At 49.2% G+C, this 24,640-nt stretch overlaps 1 protein-coding gene across 1 annotated transcript in view; it reads right to left on the bottom strand.

The window, feature by feature from the left end:
* ERBB4 (erb-b2 receptor tyrosine kinase 4) overlaps positions 1-24,640 on the bottom strand; it is a 747,707-nt gene that overhangs the window by 228,250 nt on the left and 494,817 nt on the right. Inside the window, exon 4 of the mRNA XM_054177007.1 lies at positions 11,895-12,029. Within this exon, the coding sequence (XP_054032982.1) occupies positions 11,895-12,029 (135 nt within the window). The remainder of the gene's footprint in view (positions 1-11,894; positions 12,030-24,640) is intronic.

The raw sequence follows: 24,640 nt of genomic DNA on the forward strand, positions 1-24,640 counted from the left end.
AGACTGTTAGCCCCCAAAGGAGAGAAAAGCTCATCACAGACACAAACTTCCATCCCAACATCAACGTGCTTCTTGTGACACACATTGCAAAGACTGAAAGGGATGCACACCTGGCCACGTGGCTCATTTGCTCCCCCACCAATTCATTGGTTAATTAATGGCTCTGTTGTCTTTAACCTTGTTCTGACAAAAAGAGGCATTTCTGTTTGTCATGGCTTAATGAGTGGACACGTGGCTCCAGGAAAGGGGGCAAAAGAATGATGCTCACACAACTGGGCTGGATAGTGATGAGGAGTTCAAATGGAAAGGCTCTTTTACAAACTACAGCTGCACAGTGCTGCACATTGGCCACAGCAACCCCAGGCAGTGCTACAGGCTGGGGTCAGAGTGCCTGGAGAGCAGCCAGGCAGAGAGGGACCTGGGGGTGCTGGTCGATGGTAGGCTGAACATGAGCCTGCAGTGTGCCCAGGCAGCCAAGAGGGCCAATGGCATCCTGGCCTGCATCAGGAACAGTGTGGCCAGCAGGAGCAGGGAGGTCATTCTGCCCCTGTACACTGCACTGGTTAGGCTACACCTTGAGTCCTGTGTCCAGTTCTGGGCTCCTCAGTTTAGGAAGGAGGTTGACTTGCTGGAAGGTGTCCAGAGAAGGGCAACAAAGCTGGGGAGGGGTTTGGAACACAGCCCTGTGAGGAGAGGCTGAGGGAGCTGGGGTTGCTTAGCCTGGAGAAGAGGAGGCTCAGGGGAGACCTTCTTGCTCTCTGTAACTACCTTAAGGGATGTTGTAGACAAGAAGAGGTTGGTCTCTTCTCCCAGGCACCCAGCACCAGAACAAGAGGACACACTCTCAAGCTGCACCAGGGGAGGTTTAGGCTGGAGGTAAGGAAGAGTGATTGGAATGGGCTGCCTGGGGAGGTGGTGGAGTCACCATCACTGGAGGTGTTCAGGAGGAGAATTGACAGGATGCTTGGTGCCATGGGTTAGTTGATTAGGTGGTGTTGGATGATAGGTTGGACACAATGATCTTGAAGGTCTCTTCCAACCTGTTCTATTCTATTCCATTCTATTCCATTCTATTCTATTCTATTCTATTCTATTCTATTCTATTCTATTCTATTCCGTTCCATTCCGTTCCATTCCGTTCTATCCTGTTCTATCCTGTTCTATCCTATCCTATCCTATTCTATTCTATTCTATTCTATTCTATTGGCACATTCTATTGGCACATTAATCCAAAGCAGATACACAAAACCTTCCACCAAACCAAACCAAAACCCCAGTACTCCTCTTCTTCCCCCACCTGGGGTTTACCATAAGCCCCAGGTTTCTCTTCCCCACCCATTGTTAGGCTGGTTTCAGGCTGGCCAGGTCCAAACTGTTTCTCTCCCCCCACCATGCCTAAAAAAATATTACCAAAGATAAGAGAGGTGCCTCCCATGGGAGTAGAGAGGGAAGAAAGAGGAAGACAGTAACTTTGCAGCCAGCTGTATAGGAATGCAGGCTTCACAGGAAGAAATACAGAGATTACACCTTCCAGTACACCTCCTGGACACTCTAGCTCCTGGAGGTCTCACAGTGTCACAGTCTCACAGTATCACAGTATAACTAAGGTTGGAAGAGACCCCAAGGATCATCAAGTCCAACCTGTCCCAACAGACCTCATGACTAGACCATGGCACCAAGTGCCATGTCCAATCTCCCCTTGAACACCTCCAGGGATGGGGACTCCACCACCTCCCTGGGCAGCCCATTCCAATGGGCAATCACTCTCTTTGTGTAGATTTTTTTCCTAACCTCCAGCCTAAACCTCCCCTGGCACAGCTTGAGACTGTGTCCCCTTGTTCTGGTGCTGGTTGCCTGGGAGAAGAGACCAACCCCCTCCTGTCTACAACCACCTTTCAGGTAGTTGTAGAGGGCAATGAGGTCACCTCTGATCCTTCTCTTCTCCAGGCTAAGCAACCCCAGCTCCCTCAGCCTCTCCTCACAGGGCTGTGCTCAAGGCCTCTCCCCAGCCTTGTTGCCCTTCTCTGGACACCTTCAAGTCTCTCAATGTCCTTCTTAAACTGAGGGGACCAGAACTGGACACAGGACTCAAGGTGTGGCCTAACCAATGCAGAGTCCAGGGGCACAATGACCTCCCTGCTCCTGCTGGCCACACTATTCCTAATAGAGGCCAGGATGCCATTGGCCTTCTTGGCCACCTGGGCACACTGCTGCCTCATGTTTAGGCAGCTGTCAATCAGCACCCCCAGGTGCCTCTCTGTTTGGCAGCTCTCAGCCACTCTGACCCCAGTCTGTAGCTCTGCATGGAGTTGCTGTGGCCAAAGTGCAGCCCCTGGCACTCAGACTTGTTAAATGCCATGCCATTAGACTCTCGACTCTGTGGCCCTCACCTAGGCTCAAATGGCCACACCACTAAGCTAATTTTCTACCAAGCTGTTCTCATTGCTGCAATACTTTGAAGAGGCATCTCTCTAGAAATCATCACTCTTTGTCTTGCCAGGGGAGAAATCTGCAGCAGGACATGGCCCAGCAAACCCCCAGCTGTCAGGGCCCACGCTGCAGCAGGGTAACCTACATGCAGCAGCTCACAAAGACCAAAGACACAGTAACAGGGAAAGGCCAGAAGAGCAAAAAGAAAGGAGCACCATCCAGGGCCAGCACTGACTCACATGCACCAAAGCCATACCATCCAAAGATCAGTGTGTCAAACTGAGCTGTGATGCTTCCAAGCACACTTGCACCCAGGTAAGGGCGCTCACAGCCTGGGCTGTCAGCGCCAGGGAACAAAGAGCTGCCTCCCTAAGCGACTGTGCAGCTGGCTAGCTCATTTTCTGTGCCTTGCATTAAAATGCAAAGCACTGGCTAATGGTAAACATTTAATTAGATTTGTCTCTATGTTTCAATATTAATAAAGCACATGAAAAATGCATTAAGAGCCAGCTAATTGGGGGCTCTCCAAAAGGGGCTGTAAGTGAGCAATTAGAATACAATCGGGGTGTGGTCCCCCAGGGGATCCTGGCAGGACTGCTGCTGCTTAATATTCCAGACAAAGGCTGAGAAATTATTAACAAATCCCAGGCAATAAAAAGATAGGGATGACAGGAAGCCTGAAATCCCAGCAAATTACAGTGAAGAGCAGGCAGGGTCAAAGAGTGAGCAGGCTGCTAGATCGACTGGAGGAACTCCCACCAAATGTCTCTGCAGCCAAACATGAGGCTGCAAGTTTTGGTGTGAAGCACCCAGGCTGTGCTTGCTGGGAGAACTGGGAGTCCCTACACCACACAGATGTGTGAGGTGCCTCCTGAGAAGCTGAAACACAAAATACACCATTTTTACATCCACAAGGTATTGGGCACATCAGTAATAAAATGCCAGACACACTTTTTGCTTGGTTTCCACCTTCCAAAAGCCCTTTGGAAAATCCAGGTATTTTATATTGAAAAATGCTGGCATTCTCTTCTCTTCTCTTCTCTTCTCTTCTCTTCTCTTCTCTTCTCTTCTCTTCTCTTCTCTTCTCTTCTCTTCTCTTCTCTTCTCTTCTCTTCTCTTCTCTTCTCTTCTCTTCTCTTCTCTTCTCTTCTCTTCTCTTCTCTTCTCTTCTCTTCTCCCTTCCCTTCCCTTCCCTTCCCTTCCCTTCCCTTCCCTTCCCTTCCCTTCCCTTCCCTTCCCTTCCCTTCCCTTCCCTTCCCTTCCCTTCCCTTCCCTTCCCTTCCCTTCCCTTCCCTTCCCTTCCCTTCCCTTCCCTTCCCTTCCCTTCCCTTCCCTTCCCTTCCCTTCCCTTCCCTTCCCTTCCCTTCCCTTCCCTTCCCTTCCCTTCCCTTCCCTTCCCTTCCATTCCATTCTATTCCATTCCATTCTATCCTATTCCATTCTATCCTATCCTATCCTATCCTATCCTATCCTATCCTATCCTATCCTATCCTATCCTATCCTATCACATCCTATCCTGTCCTATTCTATTCTATTCTATTCTGGATGCCCCCAAAGCAGGATCACCTAGGAAATGTCCAGATGGGTGTTTAAGGCCAGGCTGGATAAGGCCTTGAGCAACCTGGTCTAGTGAAAAGTGTCCCTGCCCACGGCAGGGGGGTTGGAACTAGATGAACTTTAAGGTCCCTTCCAACCCAGCCCATTCTGTGGATCTGTGGCTCTGTGAAGTTGTCTACCAGTCCAGAGGCATTTTAGGCAGGGAGTCTCATCCTGATGTCCTGCTGTATTTCTTGCACCGTGGCTGGGAATTGCACCTTGGGTTTCTAGCTCTGAAGGGCAGAGCTGAAGCTTTTTAGTGAAGGGTCCAAATCTAGCAGGCATCAGATGTGGGCAATAGGCTTTTGCAGAACGTGGCTGTAGCATGCTCAGCTAATGCTTGAATTCCTGGCTTCTTTTTGCAAGGAGAGAAAACAGATTTTCAGCACTGAAGATACAAATTCAATAACATCTAGCTAAAGGGATTTTGTTTGCTGTTGTGTTATGGTTTTTTTTTCCCCCTCCTTAGACAGTTAAGCACTTTTGAGATTCCCACTGCGAGGTGGCCCAGCTGAAAAACCCCAGGCTGACAGTGTTGATGTCAGGTAAATGGAAGGGAAGGCTGCTGTCAAGCTACAATTAATTGTAAAGGTTTCATCCACGAGACAGCAGTGTGGGAATGCTCTGAAAACAGTAAATATTGTTGTAATTTCAGCATTACAAGTCACAGCACCTGGCACAGAAGCTCCTGTCCTCAGAGAGCTGAGGATGCGTGGTCCCCCTGCACATCTGTTTACTGCATCCCAGCAGCACACACCAAGCTCCACCCCGGGGCTGTGCCCGTCTTAACAGCAGGATGGTGCAATTCAGAGGCCTCTACACATCAGCTCTCCTGCATGCACTTGATCAGAACATGAAGCAATAGAGAGAAGACATTTCAGGCCAAAGGGAAAAAAAAGGAGAACTGCAGTATTTCTATGACAGTGCTTATAAGATGCCGTGGCCTTCTCAACTGGCTTCTGGACACTGCTGAGGCAATGAAAGCATGCAAAGAAGGGGATCACAGAATGACAGCAATCATCCACATGGAAGAGAACTCCAAGCTCACCTTCCACCCAGCACTGCAGGGTTAACACCAAGCCATGTCCCTAAGCACCAGCTCCACAGGCTGCTTAAACAACCTCCATGGATGGTGACTCCAGCACTGCCCTGTGCAGACCATTCCAACGGCTGAGAGCCCCCTCTGGGAAGGTGTATTTTCTAGCATCCAGCCTGAACCTCCTCTGGCACAGCTTGAAACCATTTCCTCTGCTCCTGAATCAGAAAAGGTTTATTCCCAGAACTCTCTGGCCATACTCTCTTCTGTGTAGCACTGATGTAAATGCAGGGGATTGCCAGGGTTAGCAGACCCAGGGTATGAAACAAGCACAGAGGTAGGGGACTGATTTTCTATCAGAGCATCTTCATTTCACTCCACCCTTTTGTCCTCCTCTTCCTCTGCTGATTGCCTTGGAACAGCAGGGAGGGTTGCAAGTGGAATTATCCCTGAAGTGGGACCATTATCAGCTCTCTGGCTGGCTGGGGGAGAAAGCAGCATAGGCAGCTTGCAGTGCTGTTTCCTCCTGGGGAAAGAGGTGGAAGGAGTGTGGCTGAGCCCCGATGTGCACACACCGGTGCATGGCAGTGCCCCTAGCACAGCAGTGCACTCACACCGACATGCTGCAGACCTCTCCAGCAGTGACAACGTCCTCACAAGCACTGTGCTGATCTCTGAAGGCAGGGCCTCGTTCCTTCAGACACTCAGACACCTTGGGGGGATGTTCTATCTGCTACAGAGGGCTGGAGACGGCCACAGTGATGCCAAAACACCCAGCTGGGGTTGAGGCTTTAGGACCTGCTGGAACTATGAAGTATCTGCTTCTGAGACTCATGCCAGTTCCCAGCCTTTTATCACTGAAATATTCTCTGCCAGGGAGCACTCTGGAGGTGGTCACAGTGAAATGGCCCTAACAGTTCCTGGGGGTTAAACTCTTCTCCAGTCCTGCCAGCCGTGGCTAAACATGGCACAAAGGCTGATGCATCTGCCTCAGGTCTTACAAGGCACAAAGGCCAAAGCATCTACTCAAGTCTTACATGATTGCCCATCTACACAGACTCCCCCAGATCACTACTAGCATGGACTTTGTTGAGCCAACAGGTTTGGTTGGTTTAGATTCCCAGGTCGAAGCAGCCTCCCTGACAGACCTTCTCCTGTAGAAGTGATTAGATCAATAGTAAAACCACTCTGTCTTTTCAAGAGATTCTGACTTGGGAAGTCCCAGAGGCCTTTCCATGACATCCCTTCACTTAAGATATCCTTCCAGCAGGACTTGGCTGAGATTTGCATTTGACTGGAGGCACCTGAGACTCCAGAGAATGCAACAAGGTCAACTAAAATAAACAGTAAACACATACACATGTTGGGTCAAGAGAAGTGTGACAGGATGGGTGACAATGGCTTCAAACTAGAGCAGAGCAGCATGTGAGGAACAAGTTCTGCACCATGAGGGTGGTGGAACACTGGATCAGGTTGCCCAGGGAGGTGGTTGAGGCCCCATCCTGCCCTGTTGACTTGCTGGAAGGTGTCCAGAGAAGGGCAACAAAGTTGGTGAGGGGTTTGGAACACAGCCCTGTGAGGAGAGGCTGAGGGAGCTGGGGTTGCTTAGCCTGGAGAAGAGGAGGCTCAGGGGAGACCTTATTGCTCTCCACAACTACCTGAAGGGAGGTTGTAGCCAGGCAGAGGTTGGTCTCTTCTCCCAGGCAGCCAGCACCAGAACAAGAGGACACAGTCTCAGGCTGCACCAGGGGAGGTTTAGGCTGGAGGTTAGGAGGAAGTTCTACACAGAGAGAGTGATTGCCCATTGGAATGGGCTGCCTGGGGAGGTGGTGGAGTCACCATCACTGGAGGTGTTTAGGAGGACACTTGCTAGGGTGCTTGGTGCTATGGGTTAGTTGATTAGGTGGTGTTGGATAATAGGTTGGATGTGATGATCTTGAAGGTCTCTTCCAACCTGGTTTATTCTATTCTATTCTATTGTATTCTATCCTATCCTATCCTATCCTATCCTATCCTATCCTATCCTATCCTATCCTATCCTATCCTATCCTATCCTATCCTAACACTTGATAGGATGCTTGGTGCCATGGGTTAGTTGATTAGGTGGTGTTGGATGATAGGTTGGATGCAATGATCTCAAAGGTCTCTTGCAACCTGGTCTATTCTATTCTATTCTATTCTATTCTATTCTATTCTATTCTATTCTATTCTATTCTATTCTATCCCTGGAGATATTGAAGGTGAGGCTGGACAAGGCTCTGGGCAACCTGATCTAGTTGGGGATGCCCCTGCTGACTGCAGGGAGGTCAGACTGGATGTCCCTTCCAGTCTGGACCATTCTATGATTCTATGAGTCAGTCTATGCAGAGAAGGACTAAGCCTTGTAAAGCACTGAGCATCATTTAGAGCAGTGGAGAAGCAGCCAGTCTGTGCCTAGCAAGCACCCACACTGCCTAGCAGATTATGAACCATGACAGGTGAGCCAGATCTGAGAAGCCTATACCTTACTTAATGACACTCCACACTGATCTCTGTTCTAGAGTTATAATTCAGTGTTCATTTCTCCAAGTACTTTCTGCACCAGTACAAATAACTTGTCTTATTTCTTTCATAAGCTACCACTGTAGCATATTCCCTTTCTCCTGTCTCTTGACAGGTAGTAATAAGCTTCCACATTTGAATGATTTCATTTGAAGGCTTTAAAGAGAGGTGTATATATATACACACACACCCCCACACCCTTCTGTGTGTGCATGTAATTCCATGTGTGGATGCACACGTGGAGAGCTGCTTAATTTTGGGTTCCTTTAAACTGTGCTTCCTGTACCTGGATGCCTTTCTTCCCAAAGCCTTGACATAGTTGTTCAACCATTTCAGCCATTTGTTTGCCTTCTGTGTAATGGGGTTTGGACTTTTCACCTGTGTAAATTGTGAAGCCAGAAATAGCTTGGATCACCTCATCAGGGGTCATGAATGAATGGAGATGGAATCCAGTTTCATGGAGAAGGACACTTAGGTTTAATAAATTAGATATAGTCCAGATGTGTTCTGCTCCATCCCAAGCAGTAGACTCACAGAATCACAGAAGTGTCAGGGCTGGAAGGGACCTCCAGGATCAGCCAGTTCCAACCCCCCTGCCATGGCCAGGGACACCTCACACTACAGCAGCTTGCTCACAGCCACCTCCAGCCTGGCCTGAAAAACCTCCAGGGATGAGGCTTCCACCACCTCCCTGGGCAACCTCTGCCAGTCTCTCACCACCCTCATGGGGAACTTCTTCCTAACATCCAATCTCAATCTACCCATTTCTAGTTTTGCTCCATTCCCCCCAGTCCTATCACTCCCTGACACCCTCAGAAGTCCCTCCCCAGCTTCCTGTAGCCCCCTGCAGATACTGGAAGGCCACAAGAAGGTTTCCTCACAGCCTTCTCTTCACAAGACTGAACAGCCCCAACCCTCTCAGTCTGTGCTCACAGCAGAGCAGCTCCAGCCCTCTGCTCATCCTTGTGGCCCTTCTCTGGACACCTTCCAGCACCTCCAGATCATTCTTGTAACAGAAGCTCCAGAACTGGACACAGTGCTCCAGGAGGGCTCTCAGCAGAGGGGGAGAATCACCTCTATCAACCTGCTGGCCACACTAGATAAAATTTGGGTGGCTATCTTAATGAAGCTGCCTTTATACATAGCTCTCAGCCATCCCTGGAACAATGTTGGTTATCAGGTTTGCCATGCACAAATGGCAAAGCACAAATTCATCCTTCCCTAGGTTTCAAAACATCTCAAAAGGAATGCAAAAGTGTTCTAAGAAAACTGAACTTAAGTAGCTACCTTCTCTCCTCTTGCTGTGGGAGCTAATATTTGCCTTTATCTCTTTCAGGGTGTGATTTCAAAAGTACTCAGCACTGATCTTGCTCTGAGTCCTCTGGAGTCACCACTAGAGCTTTCCTTAGCTTAAAAAGATAGCATTGATGTTGGTTGCTTTTCAAGAGGAGCTGATTACCTTGGTGCTGCAGAAGCATTTGTCTTGAAGAACTGCCAGAGTTTAAAAGAAAACCCAAGAGCAGAACAAAAACTGAGTTAACAACCAAGTCTGTTTCTTGTTGATGACTCACAAAAGGGTATAGGCATTCCCAGCCTTCAAAGGTTTTATCAGTTCTGCTTAGAACTGAGCATAGTGTCATAGTATCAGGCAGGGTTGGAAGGGACCACAAGGATCATCTAGTTCCAACCCCCCTGCCATGGGCAGGGACACCCCACACTAGATCAGCCTGGCCACAGCCTCATCCAGCCTGGCCTTAAACACCTCCAGGGGCAGGGCCTCAACCACCTCCCTGGACAACCCATTCCAGGGCTTCACCACTCTCATGGGGAAGAACTTCCTCCTCCCCTCCAGCCTCAATCTCCCCACCTCCAGCTTCATTCCATTCCCCCTAGTCCTAGCACTCCCTGAGATCCTGAGCAGTCCCTCCCCAGCCTTCTTGGAGCCCCCTGCAGATCCTGGAAGGCCACAATGAGGTCACCTCAGAGCCTTCTCTTCTCCAGACTGAACAACCCCAACTCCCTCAGTCTGTCTCCATAGTAGAGCAGCTCCAGCCCCCTGCTCCTCCTCGTGACCCTTCTCTGGACACCTTCCAGCACCTCCAGATCCCTCTTGTAATAGGGGCTCCAGAACTGGAGGCAGTACTCCAGGTGGGGCCAGTGATGATCAGGTTTAATATGCAAATGAGGGAGCTGGCTGCATTAAAGCTATGTCAGGTTTCCAGCCAGAAGGCAGAATTGAGGAGCCTCAGCTCCAGACTTGGGAAATTGAGGAGCAGTGGCATTTGGCAGCCTCCCAGAGGAAGTAGCTGTGCCCTGCTTTTGAGGGTAGCAGGTGAGACATATAAAAGCAAGTCAGCCTGCCATAAAATCTGTTGTATCACAAAACACCTGGTTAAATAAAAGCTCCTGCTTTCAAATTATGGGGACATATCAAATGGGCATCATTATTTTTTTGGTATTTAATTTCTGGATTCCTATATTGCAACAGAAGAACTACTGAAAAAAAACACCCTAAAAGCTACTAAAAATGAAAACTACTGAAAACTGAAGCTTTTTCTTGGTTGCAGCAGAAGCTGAAGAGGCCATCAGTTATTTATACAGCCTTGAATAGAATGGAATGGAATGGAATGGAATGGAATGGAATAGAATAGAATAGAATAGAATAGAATAGAATAGAATAGACCAGGTTGGAAGAGACCTCCAAGATCATCGCGTCCAACCTATCATCCAACACCACCTAATCAACTAACCCATGGCACCAAGCACCCCATCAAGTCTCCTCCTAAACACCTCCAGTGATGGTGACTCCACCACCTCCCCAGGCAGCACATTCCATGGGCAATCACTCTCTCTGTGTAGAACTTCTTCCTCACCTCCAGCCTAAACCTCCCCTGGTGCAGCCTGAGACTGTGTCCTCTTGTTCTGGTGCTGGTTGCCTGGGAGAAGAGACCAACCTCTGCCTGTCCACAACTTCCCTTCAGGTATTTGGAGAGAGCAAGAAGGTCACCCCTGAGCCTCCTCTTCTCCAGGCTAAGCAACCCCACCTCCCTCAGCCTCTCCTCACAGGGCTGTGCTCCAAACCCCTCCCCAGCTTCGTTGCCCTTCTCTGGACACCTTCCAGCAAGTCAACCTCCTTCCTAAACTGAGGGGCCCAGAACTGGACACAGGACTCAAGGTGTGGCCTAACCAGTACAGGGACAGAATGACCTCCCTGCTCCTGCTGGCCACACTGTTCCTGATGCAGGCCAGGATGCCATTGGCCCTCCTGGCTGCCTGGGCACACTGCAGGCTCATGTTCAGCCTACCATCAACCAGCACCCCCAGGTTCCTCTCTGCCTGGCTGCTCTCAGCCACTCTGACCCCAGCCTGTAGCTCTGCCTGGGGTTGCTGTGGCCAATGTGCAGCACCTGGCACTTGGATGTGTTCAATCTCAGGGACACTCTGGATGGTTTAGCCCATCCTGCAATGTCCCTGCACCCAGGATTCTCAGAAGACTATGTCTGCTCTGGTGTCACTTCTGACATCAGGTATACAATTTTTCCCAGGCTGTACCTGCATCTCAATGCTAACACATCCTGAGGGCACTGATTAATAGCATAGCATTCATTTGGAATGCATTTACTCTGTTAGGGAATATTTCACCCTAAACACTTTGTATCCCTGTCACCACCATCCCCTAGAACTCATTACTGCTGCAAGAATCATCAAAATACTACTACATGTGAATAACTGTAGGGAAAGGTAATGGAGAAAAGAGATAAAGAAAATTAATCCAGCATTAAAATAGAGAGAACACAGCAAAAACAGAGGAGGAGCTGCTGCATTGTGAAGAGCACCCCAGCCCCTGCAAGCTCTCTTTCATCACAGAAATACACCACAGGATAACTCTGTGAGGTTCCTTCCCCATCTGAAGTCAGAATATTCCCGAGCCTGTGCCATAATTGCTCCAGCAGTTAATTATGATGCCATGGACATGATAATTGTGACTCGAGGACCAGCCTGAGCAGCAGGAACAAATGCCAAGCAAACAATAGTATCTGTGCCTCCACAGCAGCACAGTGGCCTCGGCAGTGAATGGGGGTTTAACAAAAAGGAAACACACAGAACATTTGGAGCATTCAGAAGATGTCTGAGGTTCCCCCAAACACTCCACAGCCAAAAACGATTTTAACATCAGCTTAAGTGTTCCTACAAGCAGCACAGAGGGAACATTTACAGATACAGCCATGGACATCCTTCTGTTGTTTCACACAGAGCAGAGGAGAAGGCTCAGACAAAGCCCAGTACTTACATCCTGAGCTGCCATTCGTTGGAACCAGAGTGAAGTTGGAGGCCCAGGGGTTACGCACAATATCCTGCCAGTGAATGGTGTCTGCGAAGCAAAGGAATTTGTTCTGGCCAACATAGACTCCACCATTCAGTATTTCTGCAGAAGGAACAAGAGCACACACTTGTAAGACCTTAGGCATGCAGTTGATTAAATCCATGCTGCTCTGTGTCCTGGAAAGAAAGGGAGGGAAAATTAAATGCATACTGTTCGTCTCACTGACTGCTCTGAAAACTGGGGGGGCAAGGAGCTCACAGAGAACACCAACACACAGAACAGACCTGAGGAAGGCAGCCACAGCCCTGCCAGCTGGGTTACAGGGTCTATGGAACAGTCCTGTTAGCTGTGCAGGGGATAACCTGCCAGGCTTCACTGGCTCTGAAAGCAGCACAAGCAATCAGCCACACTGTGCTGCATCTAATATCCCCCTGTGCCCAGATCTGCTGAGGCCACACCGCGAGTGCTGTGCTCAGCTCTGGGCCCTTTACTCCAGGAAGGACATTGCAGGGCTAGAGAGTGTCCAGAGAAGGGCAACAAGGCTGGAGAAGGGCCTGGAGCACCTGGGCTAGAAGGAGGGGCTGAGGGAGCTGGGGGTGTTCAGGCTGGAGAAGAGGAGGCTGAGGGAGACCTCATTGCTCTCTACAGCTCCCTGAAGGGAGGTTGGAGCGAGGAGGGGGCAGCCTCTGCTCCTTGGTGGCAAGGGACAGGAGCAGAGGCAATGGTTCCAAGGTGCAGCAGGGGAGGTTCAGGCTGGATGCTAGGAACTATTTGTTGCCAGAGAGGGCTCTCAGCCATTGGAATGGTCTGCCCAGGGCAGTGCTGGAGTCACCATCCCTGGAGGTGTTCAAGCAGCCTTGGAGCTGGTGCTTAGGGACATGGCTTGGTGTTGACCCTTCAGTGCAGGATGGAAGGTTGGGCTGGATGAGCTTGGAGGTCTCTTCCAACTGGATGTTTGCTGTGATTCTGTGATTACTATGTGTGAATGCATAAAGCATACAATGAAGCAGGGTAGGAAACTGATGAGGTAGGAATTGCTGAGTCCACAGGCCATGAGAAGGATCCAGGCGTGACGACGTTTCCTGAGCAGACTGTTCTGCTGTCCTCATGTCCCAGGAACACCTTTAAAAACTCCAGTGGGGATGATTAGATTGGATGTTAGGAAGATTAGATGTTAGATTTGATGCTAGCTACAGCATACAGGCTGGGAGGGCTCAGCTTTTGGGGTTCAAATGAAAGAGTTCTTCTTTTTCCTTTATATTTTTTTCAGTTTGATACCTTTGCTGTAGGCTTCTAGGCTCTGTCTGTCTGTGTGTGTATGTATAGAGTGGCAAAGTTAAAGCAATCAAAAGGCTAATTACAGGTTGGCAGGTCAGTAATGTTACCAATAACATACTGACTGTATGAGACTGTCTTCTCCTAATTGTCTGAAAGCCATCCCTGTATTTCCAGATTCTGGTTTAGCCCACTGGAGCAAAGCTAGACGTGGGTAGATTCAGATTGGGTGTTGGGAGAAGTTCTTCCCCATGAGGGTGGTGAGAGACTGGCACAGGTTGCCCAGGGAGGTGGTGGAAGCCTCATGCCTGGAGGTTTTTCAGGCCAGGCTGGATGTGGCTGTGAGCAACCTGCTGTAGTGTGAGGTGTCCCTGGCCATGGCAGAGGGGGCTGGAACTGGATGATCCTTGAAGTCCCTCCCAACCCCTGATTCTGCAATCCTGACACACAACAAGGAAGGAATTACTGTGTACTTGTTCTTTAAATCTCAGGTTAGCAGGCTGCAGCATGCAGGGGAGGAAGCCCCCCAGGAAAGAAGGCATCAGAGGCTCATCCATAACTACATCCTGCCACCATATTAATCAGCTCAGAGTATTACTCTTTCTTGGAAAGCTCTGGTTTAGAAGCTGGGCTGTTCATTGAAAAGGGGCTTAAAAATGAAAACAATATTCATAATCTTAGGGAGAAAAGAGTCCAGATTAGAGACACAGCAATGACCTGGATGCATGAGATTCTTATCATCTCTGGAAAAACCCAAACACACAGCATCTGCTAGCAATTGTCCTCTGGGGGTGGGGGGAAGTGGGACTTAGAAGAGCGCTTGAAAACGTGACCTGTGATGATTACTCTGTGTTGTCCCTGCTCTGCAGGATCACCCAGTCTACTGTGGCCCAGACTTTGATTAAAAATCACACTGAACAAGCCACAAAAAAAAAAGTAATCTGTGGAAACTCCATTCAGAGCTGAAACAGTTGCTGAGGATTCCAAATGGTGCCACTGTCAGCTGGGACGGCTGAACACCTGCCACTGGCAGCCTTTCTGCTCTGAGAGCAGTCACTCCTGACAATACCTAGCACTTGTTCTTTTCTGCTAGGATTCCTGTATAGCATTCCTGTATAGCAGGCAGTACCTCACCCTAAAACTAATTTCAACAGTTTCAGATTGTGGAAAAAAAGCTTTTTTTCTTTTCAGCATAAGACAACCAGAAACTGTCCCCTTTCTTAAACAACCAGAAACTGTCCCCTCCCATAAAACAACCAGAAAATATCCCCTTTCATAAAACAACCAGAAACTGTCCCCTCCCATAAACAACCAGAAACTGTCCCCTTTCATAAACAACCAGAAACTGTCCCCCTCCATAAACAACCAGAAACTGTCCCCTTCCATAAACAACCAGAAACTGTCCCCTTCCATAAACAACCAGAAACTGTCCCCTCCCATAAACAACCAGAAACTGTCCCCCTCCATAAACAACCAGAAACTGTCCCCTCCCATAAACAACCAGAAACTGTCCCCTCCCATAAACAACCAGAAACTGTCCCCTTTCTTAAACAACCAGAAACTGTCCCCTCCCATAAACAACCAGAAGCTGTTCCCTTCCATAAACAACCAGAAACTGTCCCCTCCCATAAACAACCAGAAACTATCCCCTCCCATAAACAACCAGAAACTGTCCCCCTCCCATAAACAACCAGAAGCTGTTCCCTTCCATAAACAACCAGAAACTGTCCCCTCCCATAAACAACCAGAAACTGTCCCCTCCCATAAACAACCAGAAACTGTCCCCTCCCATAAACAACCAGAAACTGTCCCCCTCCATAAACAACCAGAAACTGTCCCCCTCCATAAACAACCAGAAACTGTCCCCTCCCATAAACAACCAGAAACTGTCCCCCTCCATAAACAACCAGAAACTGTCCCCCTCCCATAAACAACCAGAAACTGTCCCCTCCCATAAACAACCAGAAACTGTCCCCTCCCATAAACAACCAGAAACTGTCCCCCTCCCATAAACAACCAGAAACTGTCCCCCTCCATAAACAACCAGAAACTGTCCCCTCCCATAAACAACCAGAAACTGTCCCCCTCCATAAACAACCAGAAACTGTCCCCTCCCATAAACAACCAGAAACTGTCCCCTCCCATAAACAACCAGAAACTGTCCCCCTCCATAAACAACCAGAAACTGTCCCCCTCCATAAACAACCAGAAACTGTCCCCCTCCATAAAACAACCAGAAACTGTCCCCCTCCATAAACAACCAGAAACTGCCCCCTCCCATAAACAACCAGAAACTGTCCCCTTCCATAAACAACCAGAAACTGTCCCCTCCCATAAACAACCAGAAACTGTTCCCTTCCATAAACAACCAGAAACTGTCCCCTCCCATAAACAACCAGAAACTGTCCCCCTCCATAAACAACCAGAAAATGTCCCCTTCCATAAAACAACCAGAAACTGTCCCCCTCCATAAAACAACCAGAAACTGTCCCCCTCCATAAACAACCAGAAACTGTCCCCCTCCCATAAACAACCAGAAACTGTCCCCTCCCATAAACAACCAGAAACTGTCCCCCTCCATAAACAACCAGAAACTGTCCCCTACCATAAACAACCAGAAACTGTCCCCCTCCATAAACAACCAGAAACTGTCCCCTTCTATAAACAACCAGAAACTGTCCCCTTCCATAAACAACCAGAAACTGTCCCCCTCCCATAAAACAACCAGAAACTGTCCCCTCCCATAAAACAACCAGAAACTGTCCCCCTCCATAAACAACCAGAAACTGTCCCCTCCCATAAAACAACCAGAAACTGTCCCCCTCCATAAACAACCAGAAACTGTCCCCTTCCATAAACAACCAGAAACTGTCCCCCTCCCATAAACAACCAGAAACTGTCCCCCTCCATAAACAACCAGAAACTGTCCCCCTCCATAAACAACCAGAAACTGTCCCCTCCCATAAACAACCAGAAACTGTCCCCCTTCCATAAACAACCAGAAACTGTCCCCTCCCATAAACAACCAGAAACTGTCCCCTCCCATAAACAACCAGAAACTGTCCCCCTCCATAAACAACCAGAAACTGTCCCCTTCCATAAAACAACCAGAAACTGTCCCCCTCCATAAACAACCAGAAACTATCCCCCTCCATAAACAACCAGAAACTGTCCCCCTCCCATAAACAACCAGAAACTGTCCCCCTCCCATAAACAACCAGAAACTGTCCCCTTCCATAAACAACCAGAAACTGTCCCCCTCCCATAAACAACCAGAAACTGTCCCCTTCCATAAACAACCAGAAACTGTCCCCTCCCATAAACAACCAGAAAGTATCCCCTTCCATAAACAACCAGAAACTGTCCCCTTCCATAAACAACCAGAAACTGTCCCCCTCCCATAAACAACCAGAAACTGTCCCCTCCCATAAAACAACCAGAAACTGTCCCCCTCCATAAACAACCAGAAACTGTCCCCTCCCATAAACAACCAGAAACTGTCCCCTTTCTACTGCAGGGAAAGCTGACCACTTTCCCTGTGATTTGTTACAGGGTCACAGGATCAGAGGATGTTAGAGGTGGGAAGGGACCTCTGGAGATCTTCCAGTCCAACCCCCCCTGCCAGAGCAGGAGCAGAGAATCCAGCACAGGTCACACAGGAACACATCCAGACAGGGCTGAAGAATCTCCAGAGAAGGAAACTCCACAACCTCTCTGGGCAGCCTGCTCCAGTGCTCTGTGACCCTCACTATGAAGCAGTTCCTGACCATGGAAAATGCTCTGACTTCCCTCATCACTGAGTAACAGCTGTTGTTCCTGGTGCCCTTCCCCAAAGCCACACTGCAGCATCTACCCTTGTCCTGCACTGTACCATTTCTCACAGGTGACAGAGTTAAAGCCTCCTGCTCTGTGCAGTGAGACACTAACAAACCTGAGCCATAATATCCAAGATGGGCTCTCACCTGCATTAAATAACCCTGAGTCCACAGTTTACCACAACCTTTAAAGTACTTGTGCTAGGCTCTTCCTGCTCTGTGGCATCCAGATTCATTCCCTTTCCCCCTTCCCATTCCAAGCTGTGTCTTGCTTTTCTTTATGCCGAGGCTCTGGCACGTGTAAATCAGCACAGATGCATTGGCTTCACTGACTTGAATGCATTTTGCACTTCTCCACCCTCCCTTAGCAAGAACAATGCCTGCAAAGACCTAATAAGCCCTGTTGCATGTTAAGCAAACGAAGCACAAATGTAATCAATATACAATGGAGCTGCTGTACAAGGAGCTCATCATCATAAAGTCATCATCTCGCTTCAATTTACAGCGCTGGCAGTGCCAGATAAAGTTAAACAACAAACAGGAGGAGAAAGGCAGCTCTGCCTGTGCAGATGAGCTAGCAAAGGGAGCCAGGCAGAACCAGGCTGAATCTCCCACTGGCAGCACCCAAGGTGCCCCTTTGCTGAGCTCTTTCTGAGGCTGGAGCAGACAGGGGCACGACAAGTCTCCTAGCGAATGTAGTGATTTGTGCTGCGGAGAAGGAAGATACTTCCTGCCAAAGAAACATGAAAAGAGGCTGCTCACAGTGGAACACCTCTTAGATAGCATTTGGGGGAGGGCATTTTTGTCTTCTACACCAATTTTTTGTGACACTGGAACAACGTTAGTCCAAACACACCACTGCTGCCTGTGCCGGGAGGCAGAGCAATCGGCTTGATCAACTGCCGCCCAGACTACCTTTGCAGTGTGCTGGCAGCAGAGGTTATCCCTGGGCTTCGTGCTGCTCAGGGACACAGTTAGTTACAAAAGGGGGTTTTGAAGCACAGGCCCCACTGGCTCTCACTGGGAAAAGAGCTCCTAAAGGTGTCAGATAGTTTGGACACCTTTCTGTAAGGCACTGATGGCCACACTCAGTACCACAGTCTCCCAGTTTGGCATCAGGGCTGGAGCAAAGGAGAGGCTCCAAGACCTTTCATCACTGATTCTGAAGGGAATGCAGAATCTTATCTCCCTTATTAGAGCTACTTTCCTGGCTTTAAAGTGTGCAATTCTGTAACCAAAGATGAAAAGAAATTATCAAGTGCACTCGCCACTGACTTCTGTCATTATTTTGCCTATTACTCCCAAATTAGAATCATTCAGGTTGGAAAAGACCTTTAAGATCATCAAGTCCAACTCATATCTGCATGTTATTAAAATGCTGTTAAATGGTTATTGATTCAGGAAGCCAAACCAGAAATGTATTATCTGTTATATCTGCTATTTTCTTGTGCCTCTCAGCCCAGCGATGAAGCAGAACTGTTACCACATCACTTTGGTAACCTACCACACAATACTTACAACACCAACAGGAGAAATGAAAACATAAAGGGTCAGAGGATGTTAGGGGTTGGAAGGGACCTCTGGAGATCTTCCAGTCCAAGCCCCCTGCCAGAGCAGGACCACAGAACCCAGCACAGGTCACACAGGAACACATCCAGACAGGGCTGGAAAGGCTCCACAGAAGGAGACTCCACAACCTCTCTGGGCTGCCTGCTCCAGGCCTCTGGGAGCCTCACAGTAATGAAGTTCCTCCTCATGTTGAGGTGGAACCTCCTGTGCTGCAGTTCCCATCCATTGCCCCTTGTCCTATCACAGGGCACAAGTGAGCAGAAGCTGTCCCTGTCCCTTCCTTCCTGACCCCCAGCCCTCAGCTATTGATAGACATTGATCAGATCCCCTCTCAACTTTCTCCTCTCCAGACTCAACACCCCCAGGGCTCTCAGCCTCTCCTCCCCAAGCAGTGCTGCAGTCCCTTCAGCATCCTTGGAGCCCTCCCTTGGACTCTCTCCAGCATATCCCTGTCCCTCCTGAACTGGATACAATATTCCAGGTGGGGCCTGACCTGGGCAAAGTAGAGGGGGAGGAGAACCTCCCTGGATCTGCTGGACACATTCCTCTGAATGCACCCCAGGACCCTATTGACCTTCTTGGCCACCAGGGCACATTGCTGTCCCATGCAGAACTTGCTGTCCAGCAGCACTCCCAGGTTCCTTTCTGCAGGGCTGCTCTCCAGCAGGGCTCTGACAACCATTCCTTAGAGTGCCATGATACACACATTTGTACACCACCTCCAATTTAAAGGGTCTGCATTCCTCACACCTAACAGAATGAGACTGACCAGTCAGTGAGAATGTGTTACCACCAGCAGAAGGCTAAGATCACTGCACATAAGGAAAGCAGCTCTGCAAGTTTACTGGTTGACAGTAGGCTGAACATGAGCCTGCAGTGTGCCCAGGCAGCCAGGAGGGCCTGGATCAGGAACAGTGTGGCCAGCAGGAGCAGGGAGGTCATTCTGCCCCTGTACACTGCACTGGTTAGGCCACACCTTGAGTCCTGTGTCCAGTTCTGAGACCCTCAGTTTAGGAAAGATGTTAAGTTGCTGGAAGGTGTCCAGAAAGGGGGAACAAAGGTGGGGAGGGGTCTGGAGCACAGCCCTGGGAGGAGAGGCTGAGGGAGCTGGGGTTGCTTAGCCTGGAGACCATTCACCACCACTCTCTGGGCTCAGCCTCCAGCCAGTTCCTAACCCAGCTCAGAGAGCTGCTGTCCAAGCCAGGGGCTGACAGCTTGGGCAGGAGTTTGCTGTGGGGGACAGTGTCTAAGGCCTTGCTGGAGTCCAGGTAGACCACATCCACAGCCTGCCCCACATCCACCAGGCAGTCACCTGATCATAGAAGGAGATCAGGGTGGAGAGGCAGGACCTGCCCTTCCTAAATCCACTACTGTGATACTGTGAAGTTCTGTGCCAAGCTGAGGTGGTTTCTGAGCAGCTGGTCTCTCTGCTCTTTTCTCCCTTTTGGACAGGGGATGGGGGGGCAGAGGGACAGCTTCCCTGGTCTTCCTGCCCATGGGGGTCCTTGTGCTGTTTATCAATTGTAAATCCCTGTAAATGTTGTAAATCCTGGACATTTTGTACATATCCACTGCATTCCATTGTGGTTTGTAGTTTTGCCTGTAAATACAGCTTGCATTTGCTGCCAGCTGAGTCAGTCTGGCAGAGTCAATGTTGGGGGGAACAGTGTATCTTGATGATGCCTTAATTGCCAAGGTCAGCCTCTATTAGAGCTGAAGCATCTTTGCTGACAGTGCTGTGTCCCAGGTGATGGGGACCTGTTGTCAGATGCTCTCTAAACACTGTCACAGATGCTGGATGCATCACCCCACAGTGGCTTTGGCCCGGAAATTTCTTGCCAAACCAAGTCTTTTGATCTCTTAGCACAGTTGATTGCTTATGACCCACTGGGAAAGCACTTCAGGTCCATCATTAATACGCTGTGTCTTAAAGGGTAATGAGAACTGGGTGCTTGAGGAGACAATAGCTCATCCATCATCAATCAAGATCTGAAGTTTTTATACAGATGATTTAAGAAGAGTTGGACTGTGTAAAATTGAAATGTCACATTTGTATTGGGGAATGGGGGGAGCTTGGTAATGAAAATGAGAGTTTTAACCTTCTCCATTTCAGCTCAATGACCATACTCTGAAGCTCATGGATGTGGAATCTGTGTACCAGCTACCATCCCCAGACAACCTTCGATCTAAATTACACAATTTCAAGTAAAGATTATTTGGGTCATTAGCTGGAAGTCAGTTTCAAGGCTTGATGGGAACAGCAAGATATTTTTTACTTCTATCTCAAGCAATCAGTGTGATGTGCAGCCCGTGGGGCTGCGCTTCCGACTGCCCGATAACTGAGAGCCCTGGATTGCAGCATCTGAACAGAAATCTTCCACACCCAGCCACCTGCTTTGCTGCTTAAGTAAAAATGGAGTCATTTGATTACCTTTCACTGGGTTTGAAGGGGTACCCTTCTCACCATTTCACTGCAAATGTGTGTGAAGATGGGCTCAAGGGGGCCTTGAGTGTCGTTTAGCTGCTCCATTAAGGGACAACAGGCTCTGGTCAGCTCTTCGTTAGCAAGCTCCCTGAAGGGAATCTCAGCCACATTACCCAGCTCAGAGAAGAGCTCTGCCTCTCCCAGGACTATTCCTCTCTCCGTGCATGCCCTCAACTCCTCCTTCTCACTAAGACTAACACTAAGACTATCTTAAGGGAGGTTGCAGACAGGCAGAGGTTGGTCTCTTCTCCCAGGCAACCAGCACCAGAACAAGAGGACACAGTCTCAAGCTGCACCAGGGGAGGTTTAGGCTGGAGGTTAGGAGGAAGTTCTACAGAGAGAGAGAGTGATTGCCCATTGGAATGTCTAAAAAGCATCTAGATCTGGTGCTGGGGACATGGTGTGGTGACAGACTTGGTGCAGTGGTGAAATGGCTGCGCTGGATGAGCTCAGAGCTCCTCTCTGGCCTGGGTGATTCTGAGATTCTATGACCACTGGGCACATAAACCGTGGCCACATGGCTCCAAAGGGTCCAGTGCACAGAGAAAGTCACCCAAAATACTATGAAACTGTTGAATCAAGCAACAAAACCACCCTCACCCATTCAAAGGGAAGAAGGCAGCTGGGTATAAACTGTCTGAGAAGTGCTGCTGTTCACAACAAGCACTCCTGTTCTGATGGAGAATTTGAATCTTTTTCATTCAAGGCTTTCAGCTTGTGCTGAAGGAAAGTCTTCATAATCCAGCTGGATTCACTTGTCCTACTGGCTACTCACTTCAACCCATCGTGCAATGATCACTGCAGCTTCTGCCTACCTGCATCTTGAGTTCTCAGAGGCCCAGGTTTACATTTAAATCATCTCCTTCCCCTCCATCCTGGAGGAGGCTTCCTGCTCCTGTAATAATTACTCTGTTTTGACAACAGGGAATAAAAAGATGCATTGATTTCAAACCAACACTACTTTATCTAACAGCACACCTGCCATCAGCACCACGTATCCTTGATGTTTACTAATAACAGGGTAGGCTTAAATCAGTGTGACCAGTCCCAGCTCAGGTGTTAGCTGCAGAAACAGCAGCAGCTATTTACAAGGTTACCCATCTCATTTGTTTGCCTCTTTTCCCATCACTAGGTTTTGAAAGCTGCTTGACCCAGCTGACTTTGCAGGTGAGGAGCTTTCATGTAACACACTGGCTCTGCTATGAGGATATTAATTTTCAGAAGGAGAAGTTAATTACCTCTCTTCTTTGCCCAGTCAGATTCTGACCCTGATGTTAGCAACCAAGGGCATGACTTACTGTTTTCTCAACACACTTTTGGGAAGTGATAGATTAACAAATATAAGCTACTACACTGTAGCAATCCACAGGGCCCCCTCTGGTTTCTCCAAACCAGAGAGAGAGAGAGAAAAGGGCCTGGTGATCCCTGTGGGTGGTGAAATGGACATGAGTCAGAGGATGCAAGTGATGAAAGGTGGTCACACAAGGTGAGGGAGGATACTCCTCAAGAGGCACCTGGAGCCCTGGGTTCGTTTCGAGCTCCCTGCTGCAACACAGTTGGTGCCAAATTGCAAGAGACCACAGCAGGGCACTACTGTGGTGGTTAGAGGCTGGAGGATGTGTTACATGAGGAGAGATGAACCTGGGCTTGTCCAGCCTGAAGAAGAGATGACTGGGGAAGGGAGACACTGCAGACTACAGTATCACACAGTATCACAGTATCACCAAGGTTGGAAGAGACCTCAAAGATCATCAAGTCCAACCTGTCACCACAGACCTCATGACTATGGCACCAAGTGCCACATCCAATCCCCTCTTGAACAACTCCAGGGATGGGGACTCCACCACCTCCCTGGGCAGCACATCCCAATGGTGAATGACTCCCTCAGTGAAGAACTTTCTCCTCACCTCCAGCCTAAACCTTCCCTGGCACAGCTTGAGACTGTGTCCTCTTGTTCTGGTGCTGGTTGTCTGGGAGAAGTGACCAACCTCCACCTGGCTACAACCTCTCTTCAGATAGTTGTAGAGAGCAATGAGGTCTCCCCTGAGCCTCCTCTTCGCCAGGCTAAGCAACCCCAGCTCCCTCAGCCTCTCCTCACAGGGCTGTGCTCAAGGCCTCTCCCCAGCCTTGTTGCCCTTGTTGCCCTTTCTTGACACAGCTCCTGCTTTCGGTCAGCCACACTCCACATTTGTGCAGTGAGGATTGAACAGGCCTCAGTGTCCCTTCTTCTGCTCTCTTGATGTGCCACCCATACACCTGAGCTGCAACACCTCCTTCATCTGTCACACTGCAAAGGTGCGGCAGCAGCACACATCCAGGCCACCCTTCCTGGCTCACCATGATGGTTTCACAGAGAGCTCCCAGGACCTGAAGGGGAACACAAGAAGGCTGCAGAGAGACTGTTTGCAAAGGCCTGCAGGGACAGGATGAGGGACAATAGCTTCAAACTAGAGCAGAGCAGATTTAGAATGGACTTTACGAACAAGTTCTGCAGCATGAGGGTGGTGGAACACTGGAAGAGGTTGCCCAGGGAGGTGGTTGAGGCTCCATCCCTGGAGATGTTCAAGGCGAGGCTGGAGAGGGCTCTGGGCAACCTGATCTAGTTGGGGATGTCCCTGCTGAGTGCAGAGGGGGTTGGACTGGATGACCTTTGGAGGACCCTTCCAACCCAGACCATTCTATGGTTTGTCTTCATAACCTCTTTTGCAGTGACTGAAGCCTTTCTCCAGGTGGATGGTTTCTGCTCCTGAGGGGCACTATGTTTGTCTATTTGCTAGCCCTACAACATCATCAGTGGCTTCCATCAGAGTTTGTTAGTGCCTCTGTTGGCTGCATATACCCTCACAAACCTTAGAGATCTCCAGAGTTAAGGCTTCCTGGGGTAAGACTGGTCCTCCAACCATCCTCCTTCACCTAAGACCAGCTGTTCTGCTAGCTCAGAATCCATATGTGTGATACTGGGACCTACATTTTACTGTTCTGCTGCTCCAATAGGGACTCATCCCATCTCCTTCCATCCCAGGTCTCAAGGGCAGGAGTCTGAAGAAACATGGGGCAGCAGAGCAGAAAACAACCTGTTCCAGGCCAGAAGAAGTGGAAGCAGGTGCTCAGAGCCACCTAACAGAAACCAGGTCCAACCGAGCCAAACTAAACCCTTAGGGAAACCAGCCCTCCACTGAAGGCTTTACCTTCTGTTGCATATAATCTGTGTAGGCCAGCTTTGAAAAATGGCACTGAGAGTATTTATGTTCTCACTCCTCCCCCCCCCAAATTTTTACACACTCATCCCTAGCAGGGTGTTCAGATCATTTCTTCACCCAGGATGAGGCCACACACTTTGATTGATGCCCTTCTGTGTTGCCAAGACAGACATAAGCATTTTAAATGCCTCTGCTTGTCAGGACATTTGCTAGATAATATTTTGATCAAACCTGTAATGTTTCATGTCTGCTAGTGGCAGCTCTCAATTTATCTTTTCCATCTGCTAAGATGTGTAACTGTGAGACAAGCGTGTCCCTGCTCTCCCGGCGTCAGCTCCTTACCAGACACGGAGTAAATGTGGCCTGAGG

Source organism: Dryobates pubescens, chromosome 37 (assembly GCF_014839835.1).
Source record: "Dryobates pubescens isolate bDryPub1 chromosome 37, bDryPub1.pri, whole genome shotgun sequence".
Taxonomy (NCBI): Eukaryota; Metazoa; Chordata; class Aves; order Piciformes; family Picidae; genus Dryobates; species Dryobates pubescens.